This window comes from Crocuta crocuta, unplaced genomic scaffold (genome assembly GCF_008692635.1).
Source record: "Crocuta crocuta isolate KB4526 unplaced genomic scaffold, BGI_CrCroc_1.0 scaffold28, whole genome shotgun sequence".
Classification (NCBI taxonomy): Eukaryota; Metazoa; Chordata; class Mammalia; order Carnivora; family Hyaenidae; genus Crocuta; species Crocuta crocuta.
Genome location: NW_027533256.1, coordinates 10,721,862 through 10,741,780, shown reverse-complemented (window position 1 = coordinate 10,741,780; position 19,919 = coordinate 10,721,862). Strand labels below are relative to the sequence as shown.

Sequence of the window (19,919 nt, the reverse complement as noted above, 5' to 3'; positions counted from 1 at the left end):
ACTTCTAGCCTCTAGAACTGTGAGAAAATTAAGTCCTGTTACTTAAGCACCCACTCTGTGGTGACTTTGTTATAGCAGCCATAGCAAATGAATACAGTCATCTTCCACACTATAACTTTCTTAAAAAAAAAAAAATTAGTGAATGTTCCAAATGTAAATCTGATTTTCTAAAAATAAGAAAGTAACTCTTCCTGAACCCAACTGGTCTTGCTCTAAACCCAAATGAGTAAAAAACAAAACAAAAATCTATTACCGAAGGAAGATATTATCTCATTTGTATTTTTAAGATTACCTATTCTCTATTCATCTCACATTTCACAATAACCACAGGGAAGACTAGAAAAGGCTGAGACACAATTAGCAGGTAAAATTCTTTTGGTCCGTCAGAAGTACAAAAGAGCCAGTAGATTGAAAACTGCTTTGAAAAAGAGTTGATTCCATTCCACCAAGGCTCTGCTAAAAGAGAACTAGCAATCAGGAAAGTTTTAACTTCCCTCTTTTCCTCAACCCACCAAATTACATACTGCCTTGACTTTGGTATACACTTGGCTTTTGAACACTCAACATCCCTAATATGTTAGTGAAGAAACATTTCAAGAGCTCCCAAGTGGCCTGCCAGCTGGCGCTTGTTTTAACAATGTTGTCTTGTCTTCACAGCAATGTGTCTGTGCAATTTTTTTGAATATTTTCCTTATATTCTTTTCTTATTTTATAAATCTGAGTGAAAATAAAAGTTCAAATCTCTTAAGCATAATATAATACAGCCACTGTTATTAAGTGTATAGCCTCAATGGAATGTTTCTTGGTCTTAAGCGAGTCAATTAGATATTTATAAAGGAAAAGAACAAAATTATAAACTATGCTCAACGTGTTGGCAATGTCACCAAAGACTATTTCTAAAAGACCAGCTGGATTAGGAATTTCATTCATTCATCTTATTCCTGCATTCACTAGCTGGGAATAGAGAGCCTCTCTGTCCACAAAACAGGTAAATCTGTAACTATTCAAGTTTCATTCATGAATCAGGAATGTACTATGGACAAACACAGGGCACTGCTGTGAGTCCAGGCTTATAGGCTCATCTACTGGTAATTTGCCACTAAATTTTAATTTAGTTTTGCTAAACTAAAACAAAGTTGCCATATGTCCTGGATTATCTGTACAGAAAACCATTATAACTGCTATGACATTACCCACTACCTTACAAGAAATGACAGTTTAACACTACCTGGAAATCTACAAAGAAGTTCTGAAGTACTAAGAGAAGCAGTAATTCCTATCCCTGACTTTTCTGACATTCATTATTTCATAGAGAGGGTTATTAGGGTGGGGAGAGAGAGGTCTCACTGTTAAACTAGGTAACTTTATAAATCCAGACTGAGACTGAAAAGTTGCTTATGACCTTATGAACTTGAGAAATAAATTTAATGATATAAGCCTGTGCCTAGTTTTCCTTGTTACAACAATCCAACTAACTTGAATTTAAATAAATATTTTTTAAAAGGCTTATAAAAAACTTTTAAAAAAAGAACAATTCAATATTTTACATTGGTAAAAAATCAAACAAATTAACAAGCCCCAGAAGTTACAGATGTTTTAAACACTGAAACCTGTCAATGCCTGCTTCCCCACTGCCTGGCAGGAGATNCACACTGTTTTCCAGAGGGGCTGTACCAGTTTACATTCCCACCAACAGTGTAGGAGGGTGCCCGTCCAACAGACCATTTTAATTTCCCTTAAATGCTGCTACATTTATTCAGACTTACTGAAAATCTACAAAGTTCAGGACCATACAGAACTATTTTTCAGGAAGCAAATCCCAGGATTCATTCAAACCAGTGACTCATTCATTCCATACTTATTTACTACGCGACCACCACATGCAAGCAACCATACTAGGCACCAAACATGGACAAATATAAATCTAGCTCCTAGGCCTGTTCTAATTATGATGTCACCACAGAACTGCTTTGAAATTGTGGTTTGATGAGAAATATACAACGAGGGGGGGGAAATGAACAAAAACATTTTTAAGAACGTTAAAAAGCACATACATGAATTATAGCAGGGTACATTGGGTGATACCATTCTCTCCTACAGTCACATTGGTACACTTCTGAATAAAAAGAAGTAAAATTTATCAAACATCAATGTCAAGAACTGGAATTCGGCATACCAAAAAGAAAAAGAGTTCCATTCTAGTTTAAGCCAAGACTAAGCTTCAACGTCCAAGTGATACAAACTTTAGTGAATTATTTTTATAAATCTTTAATATGGTTAGTCACTGCTTAATGGGTCCACCACATGGTAATCCTGGGAGAGATAAAAGCCTCACTGCTGGCAGCAAAAACTGTCACCTTCTCTCCTCCGAGAAGGCACCAGGAGATGCCACACTGTGATACCACATACTCCCCTGGCTTGCTCTCCTCTCCATGCGTCTTTGGTGGGCTCTTTTTGTCTACATTAAACAAGAGCTCCTCAGAACACAATTCCATGACCTCTTCTCATTTGTTATCTCCCTTAGGCCAGTGCTTCTGAAACTTTGTGCACTTGAATCATTGAAGGACGTTAGTAAAATGCAGACTGTGATTTGTTAGGTTTGAGGTAGGTTGGGATTCTGCATTTTCATAAGCTCCCAGGTGACTCCCATGCTACTGGTCCCCAGACTATACTTTAAGACACAAACTTCACTGCAAATCCTGGGCCAGTATAATCCATAAAGGCTATGATTCATGTTTTTAATTGAGGTATAAGTTAATATGACTCATTTTTTAAAAAGCAAACCATGACTCATATAAAAGTAAATTTCTGCATAAAAGATGGCAGTGAGTTCACAACTGAGTTAATACAAATAAATCAATCAGGAAACTAACTGATACATGCACTGGGAACAGAGTCTGAGGGTGTGAGAAAGAGAAGTTTTATTGATATGTTACCAAATCACAAAGATAAAGAGAAGTTCTGTTGAAGAATAAGGGACATTTCACAATTTAATCAGTCCTGTCAATGGCATTTTGCAAGTCCATGTGTGGCTCCAACAGAAAGTACCTTGTGGGCAGGACACAAATGCAGAGCCACAAAGACCAAATACCCTCTAGAAAGTAGAAGCCAAGAATTAACAAGAATACAATGAGGTGAGATGTCTAAGCAAGTTTTAAGGATTCTGTATAAAGGAGTCAAACAATTAAACTTCATGTGGGAGTTTCCCTGAAACTCTGACCTGGACCAGTCATTAAAAACACAAGAAACAAACAAGCAAAAAAACAAAACAAAAACACTCTGTGTGACAGATATACTATGTATCCCTACCAACAGAACAAATTTGTTCTGAGCAGGAATGGACCCAACTAAAAGCTTTCACTTTCTTACTTTCTTTTGCAGTTAAGGCTAAATATGTAAGAAAGTTCTCCCTAAAGACATTAAACTTGAGGTTTTCTGGGAGAACATTCTGCTTTCCTGATACAGCCATTGCTCCTTTCTACAGTACTCCTCCTTTCCTCAGTCCCCTGGAATAAAGGTGGCATGCTGGGAGGTGCAGCAATCACTGTGGGGCAGTGAGGAGGAAAGCATACACACAGGTCTCCAACTTTTTAGTCTTAGGACACTTTTACAATGTAGATTACTGAACACTCCCTATATGTCGTGTATATGGGTTATATATATCAATATTTTCCACTCATTACAAATTAAAACAGGGGTACCTGGGTGGCTCAGTTGCTTAAGCATCTGACTCTTGATCTGGGCTCAGGTCATGAGTCTCACAGTTCACAGGATCAAGCCCCATGTCAGGTTCCACACTAACAGCACAGAGCCTGCCTAGGATTCTCTCCTGTCCTCCCTCCCCACCTCCCAATCCCACTAGTGAGCTCTTTCTCTCTCAAAATAAAATAAACTTTAAAAAAAGAGAAAATGTTTACAATATGAATCTCTTAATTCAATTAGAATAATAAGCCCAGTTAATATAAATAACATTTCCATGAAAATAACTATTTTNAAAAAAAAAAAAAGAAAATAACTATTTTTCTGGAAAAAAGTAAATGAGCAGAGTAACATAGTTTTGTATTTTTGTAAATCTTGTTATTGTCCAATGAATAGAAGACAGCTAGAGTCTCACATCTGCTTGTACATTCAATTTGGTTTTTTGACTGAAGTAAATGAAGAAAATTTGGCCTACAGTTAGGTATTTATAAAAGGAATATGTATTTAAAAACCATTTGAGGTAACTGGATATTCTTTGTACAACACAAAAACTCAAGTAATTAGCTGTGATGTAGACTCTAAAATGATATTAATAAATTTTTAATACTCCATTAAAATCAACTGGCCCATCTTTTAGTTTGATTTGCTCTCTTAATCATGCATGACTTTATAACATCACACCCTGGCCATTTAGAATTATTGGTTCACTACATTATGCAAATCTTTCAATACTGATCCAATCTGTTATGCAATATGAAAAAAAATCAATCATTCAAATGACAACCAGAGTCTTTAATTATTGAAAAGTTACCAAGCTCATGGTGGTGGATACAAGTTTTCTAAAATTCTAATTTTTGCTTAGAGATGTCAAGTTTTTTCATTGGCAACAAATACTGTTACTTGCTTTCCTTGAAAGACTGGCTCATTCATTCAAACTGGAGAAAATGTCTGACAAATATCCAAGTCAGAAAAACTAGAATTTGCCAGTAATTCTTTCAAGTAAAATTATATTCCATTAAAAAAAAAAAAACACCTGACTAGTTAACTTAGCAACTCAGTCATAGAAGTGCTTTACCCCGAGTCCACCACCACACTCTGGTATGCAGAAAAATGATTTATACCAGATTGGCAAAGATGGAATAGGACACATAATCTATAATGAGGTCAAATAAAACTGACACACATATTAAAATTAGTAGAAAATGAAGTCAAAATATTATTACAACTGTTTTCTAAATGTTCCCAGAGTTAAAGAGACATAAGGTATAAGAAATATATCAAACTTCCAAAGATAAACAAGCACGAAAAAGCTACACAAAGAGATGCACTCACTAATACCCATACATAAAATAAGAAATTCTTAAACGTGTTGACTAGACCACATGATGCTAAGAAAAAGTAAGAGAGATTGGGGGGGGGGGAGGGAGAGAGAGAGAGAACAAACAGTAAATAAAAAAATGGCACCCTTAAATCCTAAACTATCAGAAACTGTCCTAGGGGCATAGAGGAAATAGAGAAACATTTATTTAAGAAAACGGACTACAACCTTGGTAAGAACTTCAGTGGAAATGTGTGGCATTTGAACCACAACCCAGTCCATCCTCAGGCTGACAGAAGCTCTACTCTGGGAGGGTGTAGCCAAGAAAAAAATGGCTCCATTTCTCCCCAGCTCCCAAGAGAACAGAATGGCATCTCCAGGAGAGGGGTAAGCCACAAGCATTACACATACTACTCCATCAACTCCATGTTGCAGAAGCCACGTTTCAGGCAAAAGTGATTAGAAGTAGGTCTGGGCTCTCTTCTGCACAGTGCCACTGGCAGAGCAGAAGCTCTACTCCAGGCAGACCAAGGGTAATGGGGTCCCAACTTTGCTTGGCCCAAAAGACTGATAGACTGGAAGTTCCACACCAAGAGAGGCAAAACAAGAGAGCCACAGGCTATTGCCCTACCAATGTACTGCTCATTAAGCAGGTGTGTCACTCCAAACGATGTGGGTCACTGTACCTGCCCCCCAGCTCTGGAGCATAAGCTTAGATCTTGCAACGGTGGAAAGGCAGGCCAAGAGAACAGAGAGCTCCTCTGCTATCTCGAAGGAAAGAAACATGAACTGTAATGGAGTATGTGGAAATTCAAGGCTAATGGTGCTGGCAAAAACAATGGCATTTTAAGAGGAGGCTGGTAGCTCCAAGAGAGCCACAAGCAAAACCACAAAACAACTAAAAGTGTACCACAGAAAAGCAGGGTCAGAGACAACTAGGTCCTCCAGAGGATGGAAGAAACCTCAAATACTGGTCTTTAAAACAACTGCAGCAGGGACACCTGGGTGGCTCAGTCGGTGAAGCATCATGACTTGAGCTCAGGTCATGATCTTGAGGCTCATGAGTTTGAGTTCCACATCAGGCTCTGTGCTGACGACTCAGAGCCTGAAGCCTGCTTCGGATTCTGTGTCTCCCTCTCTCTCCTGCCCCTCCCCTGTTTTCTTTCTGTCTCAAAAATAAATAAACATTATATACATTTTTTTCTTTTTTAAAGAAAACAACTGCAGCAAAGGGATCTGAATTTATTTGGATCAGACCATGGAACAATGCTCTATGGAACTGTCCAAAATAGCAGAGCAATGAGCCAGCAGTTAATAGAACTAAAAACTCAGTGTGACATCAACAGAGACAAGAAAACTTAACAGATCAGGGAAAGGCACAGTCAAAAAGAACACTGCTATAAACAGTCATCTCAACTTGAGAGAGTACAAGCCCAAGGCTCACCCCTCTGAGAAGCAAAATCAGACTATATATTGCAAGGAAATGATTTTACTGTATAAATCTGTAACTTTTACAAGTTACTAGACAAAGAACAAGCCCCAGGAGGTAGGGGGTAGGAGTGTAAAAAGTTTAATTCAGAGATGCTAAAAATATATATAAAATATACAGCATTGTGTAAAAAAATTACAAGACCTAAGCGAAAGAGGGAAGTATAACCCAAACAGGAAAAAGGGCAGGTAACAGAAAAGTCCCTTGAGAGTGCCCACAAATCATCTTTAGTATACAAAGGCTTCAAAGTAACTATTATAAATATGTTCACAGAACTAAAGGAGGCCATACTTCGAGAGGCAAAGGAGGGTATGATGACAATATCTTATCCAATTGATGAAAGCAATAAAGAGATATAAATTGTAAAAAANAATGGGAAAAAAAAAAAAAAAAAAAAAATTAAAAAAAAAAAAAAAAAAAAAAAAAGAACAGCAAGGGAAATGTGGCATTTAAAAGCACGATAACTGAAAGGAAAAATTCATTGCAGGCATTCAACAGATTTGAGCTGGCAGAGGAAAGAGTTAGTAAACATGAAGATAGATCCTAAGAGATTATGCATTCTGAAGAACAGAGGTCAAACAGAATAAAGAAAACTATGTGGAGCCTTAGAGAAACATGGAACATGATTAAGAACACTAATATATCCATAATGTGAGTACAGGAGAAAGAAAAGAAAGGAGGATAAAAACTATTCAAAGAAATAATGGCTGAAAACTCTCAAGTTTGATAAAAGCATTCATCTCCACATCCAAGAAGCTAAATTAAACTGTAGTAGGATAAAAGCAAAAGAATTCACATCCAAACAAAAAAAAAAAAAAGGAATTCACATCCAAACACATCAAATTAACATGCAGAAAGACAAAGAGAAAACCTTGAAAGCAGCAAGGGACAAATAACTAGTTATATGCACAAAACCCTGAAAAGATTACTAGCTGACTTCTCATAAGAAGCCATGGAAGCCAGAAGATTGAGGGGGGACATATTTGGAGAACTGAAAGAAAAAGAATTTCAAACAGGAATATTATTCCAGCAAACCTGTCTTTAATAATGAAGGTAAATGAAGATAACAAGGTATCAAGAACAACAAAAACTGACAGAATGTGATGCAAGCAGATACACCTTGAAATAGTAAAGAGTAGTTCTTCAGGCTGAAAACAACACCAAACAATAATTAGAAACCACATGAAAAAAAAAAAGAATGCCAGAAAAACTATATAAAAATAAAAGACAGCTTACATACATATTTCTCTTGTCCTTCATCTCTTAAATGATTTCTCTTATCCTTCATCTCCAAAAGGAGGAGTTGTCACAGTGGATAAAAACACAAAATGCAAGTCTACAATGTCTACAGAAGACACACTTTACACTGAAAATTATAAACAGATTAAAGTTAAAAGAAGGAAAAAGACAAATTGTAAAAAAAGCTAACCATAAGAAAGTGGGAAAAGCTATACCAATATCAGACAAAACAAACTTAAGAAAATTATACTAGAGCTAAAGAGTGATGTTTATTATATGATAGATAATCCATCATGAAGATATAACCTCATAAGAGAGACAAAAATTAAAAAACTGAATAAAAACCAGGCAATTCAATAATACTGGCAGACCTCAATTCCCTGTATTCAGCAATGGACAGAACACCCAGGGGAAGACCAACAGAAGATAAGACTGGAACAGCGCTGTAAACCAACTAGACCTAACAGACCTCTACGGAACACGAACCCCTAACAAGAGAACACACATTCTCCTCAAATGCATGTGGAACACTCTCCAGGACGGCACTACAAGACAGACCATAAAACAAGCAACAATAAATTCACAGGAACTGAAATAATACAAAGTATGATTTCTCACAACAGAGTTAAATTAGATATCAATAACAGAATAAGAAAAATTCACAGTTATGTGGTAATTAATAAAATATGAAATAACCAATGAGTCAAAGAACTCAAGAGGAAAATGAGAAAGTATGAGACTAATAAAAATGAAAACACAAAATACCAAAGTTATCCAATACAACTAAAACAGTGCTTAGAGAAATATTTATAGCTATAAATGTGTTAAATATAAAGAATAAGCTCANGGGGGGGGGGGGGGAGGCAGGGGAAAAATAAACTACACATAAATTAGCAAACAGAAGGAAACATTACAAGGAGATGTTCATAAGGACTAGAAAACTGATGGAGAAAAATCAACAAAATCAAAAATTGGTTCTTCCACAAGACAAAAAGAAAAAAAAAATCAAGAAACCTTTATGTAGCTTCACCAAGTAAAAAAGAGAAATACAACACAAATTACTAAAATTATCAACAAAAGAGCTTGTATTACCAACCTTACAGAAATATAAAAAATTATAAATGAATACTATGAACAATTATATACCAAAAAAAATAGAGAAGTAAAAGAGGAAAATTCCTACAGAGACAGACAAAACTACCAAAAGTGAGTCATGAAGAAATAAAAAACCTGAATAAGCCAGATTGTATTACTTATCTAAAAATTTCCCACAAATAAAAGACCAAGCACAGATGACATCACTGGTTAACTTCACCTATTTAAGGAAGAAAAATACCAATTCCCCATAAACTTCCAAAAAATTAAAAATAGAATAAGGAAAAGAACACTATCCAATTCACTCCGTGAGGCCAATACCACTTTAAAAAAGAAAAAAAAGACCAACAATATCACGGGAATAGAAAGCAGCACACCAATACTTCTTATACAGACCCAAGAATTCTCAACAAAATATTAAACCAAATCCAGCAACAGATAAAAAGATATACACTATGACTAAGTGGCATTTATACTAGGAATGCAAGGTTAAATAGCTCAAACTGAACATAATACACAATATCAAAAGAATTTTGACAAAGATTTGACAAAATCTTGCACCTTTCCTGATGAAAACACTCAACAAACTAGGAATCGAATTTCCTCAACCTGATACAGCACATCTACAACAAATCCACAGTAGTTAACATCATACTCTGTGATCAAAGAATAGATGGTTTTACAGTGAGATTAGGAACAAGAGAATGTGTTCACTCTTTTAACTTCTATCCAACACTGTAGTGATGATTCTAGGCAGGGTAATTAGGCAAGAAAAAGAAAGAAAAGACATCCAGCTTCGAAAGGAAGATAAAAGTATCTTTGTTTGCAGATGACATGATCTTGTGTATGAAAATCCTGAAGACAAAACAATATACAAAAATAAAGTCCATTTATGTTATGTACATTGCAAATGAACCCCAAACCAAAGTTTAGAAAACTCATTTAAAATATTGTCAAAAAATACTTAGGAATAACTTCAACAAGACATCTGCAAAATTTATACCCTGAGACTACAAAATATTTTTGAAAGAAATCAAAGGCCTAAATAAATGGAACAACATCCTTTCTTAATGATTCAGATGACTTAAAATGTTTAGGACGACAAAACTTTTCCTTTTGACCTACAGACTCAAGGAAATCCATATGAACATCACAGTTGCCCTTCTTTAGAGCAACTAACAAGCTGCTCATAGCATTCATTACATGGGACCAGCAAGAGCCAGAATAATCTTGAAAGGAAGAACAAAGCTATATTGATACCACAACTTGGTACAAAGCTGTAATAATCAAAATAGGTGATATTGGTATTAGAACAGTATAAGAATCAACGGAATAAAACTGTAAGTCCAGAAGTAAGGCTTTATATTTTTGGTTACCTAGTTTTCAGTAAGAGTGTAAGACAAGTCACTGGAAAAATAGTAATTTTTTCAACACATAAGGCTGGGACAACTGGACATCTACATGCAAAAAAATGAAGGTAGACCCCTTTCTCATACTATACACAAAAATTAACTCAAAATGGATCACATAACAAATATAAGAACTAACACTATACAACTCCTACAATGCAATATAGGAGTAAATCTTAATGACCCTGGGTTAAGCAAAGCCTTCTCAGACATAAAGCAGCAAAAGAAAAAGGTAAACTGGACTTCATCAAAATTAAAAGCTTCTGTGATTTAAAGTACAACATCAAAGGGTGCCTGGGTGGCTCAGCCAGTTAAGCATCTGACTCTTGGTTTCCGCTCAGGTCATGATCTCATGGTTAGTGAAACTGATCCCCACATCAGGCTCCGAGCTCTGCACTGACAGCACAGAACCTGCTTGGGATTCTTCCCTCCACTACCCCCACTCTCTAGGCCCCTCCCCCCCTCAAAAATAAATAAACTTTAAAAAGAAAAATTTAACTTAAAAAAAAAATAAAGCACAACATCAAAAAATGAAAAGAAATGAGAGGAAAAGAGTGAAACAGAATGGGAAGAAATAACTGAAAATCATATATCTAATAAAGGACATATCTTATATCTATATATCTTTATAATAAACAATGCTATGACAATAAAAAATAACACAAATAAGCAAAGGATCTCAACAGACATTGTATATCCACAATAGATATACAATGGCCAAAAACCAAAACAAAACAAAACAGGAAAATAATAGAAAGCAACTTCCTCAATTTGATAAAGAGCATCTATCTACAAAAAAAAACCCTACAGATAACATTACATCTAATGATGAAAGACTGAATGTTTCTTCCATAAGATTATGAACAAGGCAACGATGTTCTTTACATCTTTACATACAATATAAAGTTTACATTTACAACTTTACATACTTAAGTGTAAAGTTCAGCATTGTTAAGTATATTTATGTTGTTGGCAACCAATATCCAGAACCTTTTCATCTTGCAAAACTGAAACTCTATACACATTAAACAACAATCCCCATTTCATTCTCTCCAATGCCTAGTAACCACCATTCTACTTTCTGATTCAATGACTACCTTAGATACATCAGATAAGTGGAATCATTACCCAGCATAATGTCCTCAAGGTTCATCCATGTTGTAGCATATGTCAGAATTTCATTCCTTTTTAAATTAAAGGCTAAAAAAAAATCCCATATTTTGTTTACCCATTCATCAGTCAATAGTCAACTATGTTGCTTCCACCTTTTGGCTATCATGAATAATATCATTATGAATATAAGTGTCCAAATATCTCTTCAAGACCCTGCTTTCAATTCTTTTGGATATATACCCAAACATGGGATTGATGGATCATATGGTAATTGTATTGTTAATTTTTGAGAAACCATCATACTGTTTTCCATTAGCAGCTGTACTATTTTATATTCCCAGCAACAGGGCACAAGGATTCCAATTTCTCCACATCATCACCAAAACATTTTTTAAAGTAGGTATCCTCATGTGTATAAGCTGATACCTCACTGTGGTTTTGAACTGCATTTTCCCTAATGACTAATGATGGTGAGTGTCTTTTCATATGTTTGTTGGTCATTTATGTACCTTCTTTGGAGAAATGTCTAGTCTACTCAAATCCTTTGCCCGTTTTAAGAGAGACAGCGTGCACAACTGGGAGGGTGCAGGGTGGGCAGAGGAGAGAGGGAGGGAGGGAGGGAGAGAGAGAGAGAGGGAGAGAATGAGAGAGAGAGAGAGAGAGAGAGAGAGAGAGAGAGAGAGAGAGAGAATCCCAGGCAGGCTCCATGCTCTGTGCAGACCCCAGTGCAAGGTCTGATCCCCTGACCCTGGGACCCTGACCCGAGCCAAAATCAAGAGCCGGACATTCAACAGACCAAGCTACCCAGGCACAAGTTGTAGGAGTTCTATATATATTCTGAATATTAGCTTCTTATCAGATATATGATTTGCAAATGCTTTTTCTTATTCCACAGATTGCCTTTTCACTCTGTTGATTATGTGCTTAATTTTTATGTAGTCCAGTATATCTATTTTTACTTTTGCTGCCTGTGTTTTTAGTGTCAAGAAATCACTGCCAAATTCAATGTCATGAAGCTTTTCCTCCTCTATTTTGTTCTTCCAAGAGTCTTATAGTTTATTTTAGTTAGGACTTTGATACATTTTGAGTTAACTTCTGTATGCAGTGTTAAGAGTCCCACTTCCTTCTTTTGCAAGTGGATAGTTTTCCCAGCACCACCTGCTGAAAAGACTGACCTTTCCCCACTGATATCCTTAGCACTCTTAAATCATTTAGCACTCAAAAATCATTTGAGCACACACATTGAGGGTTTATTTCTAGGCTATCTTATTACATGGTCTAAATGTCTGTAGCACAGACAATACCACACTGTTTTGAATACTATTCTTTGTAACAAGTTCTGAAATCAGGAAGTGTGAGACTTTCAACTTTGTCCTTTTTTTTCAATATTGTTTTGGCTATTCTGGGTCCCTTGAGATTCCATATGAATTTTAATATATGTGCTGCCAAAGTGCATTCCATATGAATTTTATGATAAATGTTTTACTCTGGGTAGTACTGACCTTTTAACAACATCAAGTTTTGTGTTCACTCCATGATCACAGAATGCCTTTGCATCTATCTCTGTCTGTTTTCATTTCTTTCGGTGGAGCTTTATAATTTTCAGAGTATATGTCTTTCATCTCCTTGGTTAATCAACAAAAAAATTCCCAGAATAAGTGAGTTTTGCGAAGTCACAGGACACAAGATGAACACAAAAAAATTAACTGTATTTCTATATCTATATCAGTAAACAGAAGGACATGAAAATTATTATTTACAGTCATTCTAAAAAACTAAACTGTTTCGGTACAAATCTAAGAAAACCAGATGTGAATGCTAAAACTAAAATATTAATGAAAGAAATCACAGAAGGTCTAAGTAAACAGAGAGAGACAGACTGTATTCATGGGTAAGATGACTCAGGATAGGAAAGCTGTCAACTCTTCCCCAAACCGATAGACAGTTTTAATGCAGTTCCTATCAAATTCCCAGAAATTCTTTTATAGATACCGAGAAAATTATTCTAAAATTTATATGGATAGGTAAAGGAATGAGAATACCTAAAACAATTTCATCAAAGATTAAAGCAGGAATAATAAGCCTCCATGATTTCAACCACATACATTTCAACCATTACATAACCACAGTAGTCAAGACTTGGTATTGGCAGAGAAACAGACACAAAGATCAATGGAACAGAATTCAGAAACAGACCCACACAAACAATGTGCCCAACTGACTTTGGAGAAAGAATCTTCAACAAATAGTACTGGAGCCATTGGACAGCACGCAGGAAAAAAAAAAAAAAAAGACCCAACTTGAGTCTTAAACCTAATATTAACTCAAAATTACTCAGAGACTTAAATGTGCAACATAAAAATGAAACCTTTTAGGAAAAAAAAAAGAAAAACTTTAGGATTAGGTAAAGAGTTCTTATACTTGACGTCTAAAATATGACTGATGCATGAAAGAAATAATTGATAAATTAAACTAAAATTTAGGGGCGCCTGGGTGGCTTAGTCAGTTAGGCGTCCGACTTTCGCTTAGGTCATGATCTCGCGGTTCGTGGGTTCGAGCCCCACGTCGGGCTCTGTGCTGACTGCCAGCTCAGAGCCTGGAGCCAATTTCAGAGTCTGTGTCTCCCTCTCTCTCTGACCCTCCCCTGCTCACACTGTCTCTCTCTCTCCCCTAGAAATAAAAAAAATAATAATAATAAACTAAAATTTAAACCTTTTGCTCCATTAAGAGGATGAAAATAAAAGCTACAGACTGAGAAAAAATATTTGCAAACCACATATCTATCTAAATACTAGTAACTAGAATATATAAAAACTGAAAACAGCAAAAAAACTTCAATTAGAAAATGGGCAAAAGACATGAAATGACATTTGAATGAAGAAGATATGCAGATGGCAAATAAGCATATGAAAAGATGTTTAACATCATTAGGGAAACAGAAAGTAATAATGAGATATCACTACACATCTATCAGAATGACTAAAATAGAAAATAGTGACATCACCAAATTCTGGTTGAGGATACAGAGAAACTGGATCATGCATATGTTGCTTGCACAGGAATATAAACTGTTATTTACTGTGAAAAACACTGGAAGTTTCTTTAAATATTAAACATGAAATTACCACATGAGCTTCTGGACATTTATCCTAGAGAAGTGAAAACATATGTTCACATAAAAACTTGTACATAGGTGTTTATAGTAGCTTAATTCAAACACAAGTCTTTCAACAGGTGAATGCTTGAGCACTGTGCTATATCGATACCATGGAATACCATTCGGCAATAAAAAGGAAATCGCAAGAGAATTATACATGGTAAAAGAAAAAAAAGGCCAGTCCCAGAAGTTTACAAATTGTATGATTCCATTTATATAACATTCTTTAATTGACAAATTATAGAAAATGAGAATAGATTAATGGCTGTCAGTGGTTAAGGAGGGAAGTAGGTGTGGCCATAAAGGGCAACTGAAGAAGGATCTTTGTGGTGATGGAGATATTATGCATCTTGACTACATCAATGTCAATATCCTGACTGTAATATTTTACTAGAGCTTTGTAAGATATTACCATTGGGTGACAGTAGGGAAGAGTACATGAGTTCTCTCTATCATTTTTTACAAACTGTGTATGTGTGATATTGTGATTATAAGAAATGTTTATTTGGTCATTCAGATGACCAAAATATATTTCTCATATATATTTGGTTTTCACCCATAGTTCTTGGTTCACAGCTCCCAAAACCCTTAGAATTTCCTAAGCCTGAGAGTGACAAAGGTGTCTCTTGTTATGTTAATGAGGTGACTTGGGAAAGCACCTACAGATGGGGCCATCTGATTACAGAATTGGAACTTTTAAGGGAGAGGGCCTGGAGGTTGAAATCAAATCCCAATGTATGATTTAATCAATCAATCATACCTATGTAATGAAGCTTCCATAAAAATCCAAAAGGACAGTTTGAAGAACTTCCAGGTTGGTGAAGATGTGGAGAAAGTGGTCCTCCTGCAAAGGACACAGAAGCTCTGTGCCCTTTCTCCGTACCTTGCCCTATGCAACATTTCCATCTATCAGGCTGTTCCTAAGTTACAACCTTTTTCAATAAACTGGTGATCTAGTAGTAAAATGTTTCTCTGAGATTTGTGAGCCACTCTAGCAAATTAATCAAATCCAAGTAAGGGGTTGTGGGAACCACTGAAGTTTAGACAATAGGTCAGAAGTACAGGTAACAACCTAGACTTGTGACCGGTCTGAAATCTAAAGGAGTCGTGCAAACCTCCAATCTGTAGCCAGTTGGTCAGAAGCACAGGTAACGGCCTAGGTTTGTGACAGGTATCTGAAGGGGATGGTGGAGGTGAGGGGGGCCTGTTTTGTAGAACGGAACCCTTAACCTGTGGAATCTGATGCTATCAACAGGTAGACAGAATCAGAATTGAGTTAAATTCTCAGATACTCTGTTGGTGTTCAGAGAATTGCTTGGTGCTATGTGGGAAGCCCCCCTCCCCATACTGGAATCTGTACCAGAACCAATGTGCATGTATTTATACATTTATGTGTGTGTGTGTGTTTGTGGTATATGCGAATTAAACACCATAACTAAAAGGCAGAGATTTTCAGATGATATATAAAAATAAGATATAACTACATGCTACATATAAGAAAAATACTTTAACAGACACAAACAAGTTAAAAATAAAGCACAGGACACCAATAACTAAATGACACTAATAACAAGGTAAGAGAGATGTTGAAACTATCTAGCAAAGACTATAGGCAGCTCAAATGACCATTCACAACTCTTACAGAAAATAGACTCAATAGTAGAGAAATGACAGAAGAATCAAGAACTTGATATAAAAATACAAAGTATTCAACCTGAAATGACAGAAAAAAAAAAGATTTAAAAAATATGGACAGGGGCTCAGTTGGTTAAGCATCCAGCTCTTGGTTTCAGCTCAGGTCATGATCACATGGTGAGTGAGTCTGAGCCCTGCATCTGGTTCTGTGCTGACAACACAGAGCCTGCCTAGGAATCTCTCTCTCTCTCTACCCCTCCCCTGCTCATTCTCTCTCTCCCCCCACTCTCTTTCTCTCTCTCTCTCTCAAAATAAATAAACTTAGAAAAATTTTTTTAAGTATGGACAAAATATCAGGGACCTGTGAAGTGAAACTCACTGGTTTAACAGTCATGTCACTAGAACATAAAAAGGAGAAATACAGTCCTGGAAAATACCTGAAGAAAAGCTTGCTAAAATGTTTCCAAGTTGAGCTAAAATAAAAGATCCCAAGTTTGTAGAAAGACATAAACCTGGAGATTAAAGAAGATCCAAACAGGATAAATAAACAAAAAACTTATTAGAAATCTTGCTTTAAAAAATATGGCCCTGGTCAGTCCTATGGACTGAACTAGGACACCACCAAAGCTCCTATGTTGAAGCCCTAAACTCCAATGTGACTGTATATTTGGTGGGGCTTTAGGAAGCAGGCAAGATTAAATGAGGTCATAAGCATCCCTCATCCAACAGGACTGGTGGCCTTATGAGAAGAGGGACAGAGAGAGAGCGATTTCTATCTCCACACACATGTACCATTTTGTTATGGTTGCCTAAGTAGACTAATGTAATTGTTAAAAAGGATTCAGAAAAATTATGAAGTAATCTACGTCTATCTCAAATATAAATGCAAATATATTTATAAGGAATAACACAATGGCACAGAAATATGATTTTATAAGAAGTTCAAATTTGAAATAAAATTCAAGGCACAGTCATTACAACAATAACTCAGGACAAAAATAACTATATCACAAAAATTCAGGCCTACAATTTATACAGCTACTTCCACACATGGACTAGGCAATTTATTTAAAGTTATGCAAAATGCATCAATGGCTGTCTTCAGTAAAACAATACAGTTCAAATTTAGAGCAATGTGATTATCTATCTGCTTCATTTTTTTCTAGCTTTAACATGATAATAATAAAGAAACATGAAACTAGAAAATATATGAGATAATCAAGCTTAAGACGATAACAGCTAACCATTTATTCCTGTTCATTCATCCATATTCTCTGGACTTTAGTTTTGTCCTTTAGGAAGTGGGTTTTTATGGAAGGGGGCAGGACAGAGACATTAACAGAGATGGCCCTTTGGTTCCTCTGAGCTCCCAAATGTGGTATATATATGGGGAACATGTTGTCCTATTTAGTTCTGCTCAGCACCACATACACTGCAGTTTTAAACTTCTCACTGAAGTTATGAATAAATGGGTTAGAGTTCCCAAAACCCTTAAGACAGACTGATAAATGCTTTTTAAAATGCTACATGTAACATGATATGACTAGGATGATGATCTTCCTAGTGATGTATTGATAAATACAATCTTTTTCAAATGAGTTTTCTAATTTTCATTTTTATTTTTTGAACATGAAATAAAGTTAAGAAAAAAATAAAGGTCTTTCTATTCATCACTGATATTTTCAAAACCTTAATTAAACAAACAGTAAAATAAACAGATTTTAATTTCTGCCATTTAAAAACTCTTTATTTATCCAATAAATCCATAAACCCTTGAGGTTAGCTGAAAAACCTTTATCAATACAAATCAGAATACATTACCTATAAAAGTTATTACAAAAATTATAACACTGTAAATACTTCCTACAGTGCTATATAAATAAGTAAGCTTTATTTAAAAAGTATTCAATTTCTTTAGTATAGAATGTATTTTCATTCAACAGGGAATACATTTATTGACAATATACTATGTGCCAGGTACTGTTCTAAGCCCTTGGGAATAACGAATGAACAAAACAAAGATTCCTACTCTGTGGAGCTTAAGAAAATGGTGCAGAAGGAAACTGTTGGTTTTCTCTGATTGTCTCAGAGTATAACTGTTCATAACATGTTTGGTCACTATAGAGTTTCAAAACTATAAATGATATTTCATGGTGAAATGCACATATCCAATTTGGTCCAGATACCTTGAGGCTCTGATACTTTTCTTTACTATCTTTGTCCCTGATAGCTCAAGAGTATCTCATAGCCTCAGCAAAATTAACAGAGATAGCATTCATACGAAGTAAGACAGACATGCAAATGGTAGGTCCCTGCCAAATGAAATTACATGTCTGGCTTAGACAGACAGACAGACAGACAGACAGACAGACACACACACACACACACACACACACACACACACACCGACAAATAGAACTAAGAGCCTTTTTGTTCTATTATGTTCTTAATGCTCCATCTTTTATGCATTTTCCATCCTATAAGAAGCTAAAAAATCTTCCCAGAATGAATAATGAATGCTCTAGCAGAAAGAACCAAGCAAGGAGCCTTGTGAAAACAATAATTCCTCCAGAAAATGCAATGGAGCCTGCAGCTGTGCTCATTCAAATTATAAACTAAGTTGTCTTTTTCAGGACTTTCCAAAGCCATTAATTCCATGATTTAAATTTACATGGGCAAAAATCACATCAATTAAAGAGACACTTTTTACACCAACAGGAGGACAGCATGAAAAAAAATTTGCTACAATTTATATACTTAAATGCTTATTGGGCTTAAGAATACTTTTCACAATTTCAAGGAACAGTTTTATTACAAAGTACATCCTTGAAAATGGAATTAAATTGCTAAGCTTCTCTGGTGTCCAGAACCTCAATAGTGAGGCATCCTGGAACAATTCTGGTTCTACATATCTTTATTCCATAAGGCCTAATGGCATCCCTAAAATCAATGAGAAATCCGGCCGCTGCTGACAGAGCACTTCTCCTACCTGAAGCTTCATTTTCCAGCAAGATGCATGGGGGAATCATCAGTGCAATTCTCCCCAGCAGCATGTTCCTGGGTTTGTCTACACAGTGGCTGCCACCCTACAGCAGCCAGCAGAAGCACATCCTCGTGGCTGGACTTGCAAGGGCTTGCTGGAGCCCCTGGCATACCACTCCTGTGATCAAACTGGACTAACTACTTCCTCCAGCTGATTTCCAAGGAACTAGACAGTGAATGAATAATTCATGACAAGTCCATTCCAGCAACCCATTTCTGCTCTATGGTCTACTCCCCACAGCAATTTGCAATGTAAAGATTCTAAAGCATATACTCGCCGGCAGGCAAAGAACGAAAGTTCACTTTTCTAGTCAATGACAGTAAATGTTAGATCTGTTTGCTCTTTTTTCATGCTAACCTATTACCCAGACTTACTTAAGAGATTTTTTAAAATGTAGGAAAGGTAAATGATTAACCACAGATGTCTAACACATACACACAAAAATTTTTTTTCTCCATAAAACCTGACCTACAAAGTGGTTTCTGGTGGTAGGAAAGCAGCAAAGTGCTTGCTCTTAGATCAGTAGGTCAGTATTTACATTTAGCAAAAGACCAGTTCCAGCAAAGCACAGAAAATCATGTTGTGGGGGAAGGGAGTTGTCAACATCAATGCCAGGAAACAAATCGCTTCAAAGGGGAATTTTCTTCCTCTCTCAGGCTATAAATATAACTTTCATCTCATTGATATTCTTCTAGAAAGGACATGAACATTCATTTTCACCA

At 35.9% G+C, this 19,919-nt stretch overlaps 1 protein-coding gene across 5 annotated transcripts in view; it reads right to left on the bottom strand.

Moving 5' to 3' along the window:
• Positions 1 to 19,919, bottom strand: part of MARCHF8 (membrane associated ring-CH-type finger 8) — a 126,456-nt gene that overhangs the window by 20,744 nt on the left and 85,793 nt on the right. Inside the window, exon 1 of one of the 5 annotated variants that reach the window (XM_077746379.1) lies at positions 19,144 to 19,227. The exons of the other annotated variants lie outside the window; for them this stretch is intronic. Within the exon in view, the coding sequence (XP_077602505.1) occupies positions 19,144 to 19,155 (12 nt within the window). The 5' untranslated portion in view covers positions 19,156 to 19,227. Of the gene's footprint in view, positions 1 to 19,143; positions 19,228 to 19,919 lie in introns of those variants that run through there. 5 annotated transcript variants of the gene reach the window in all.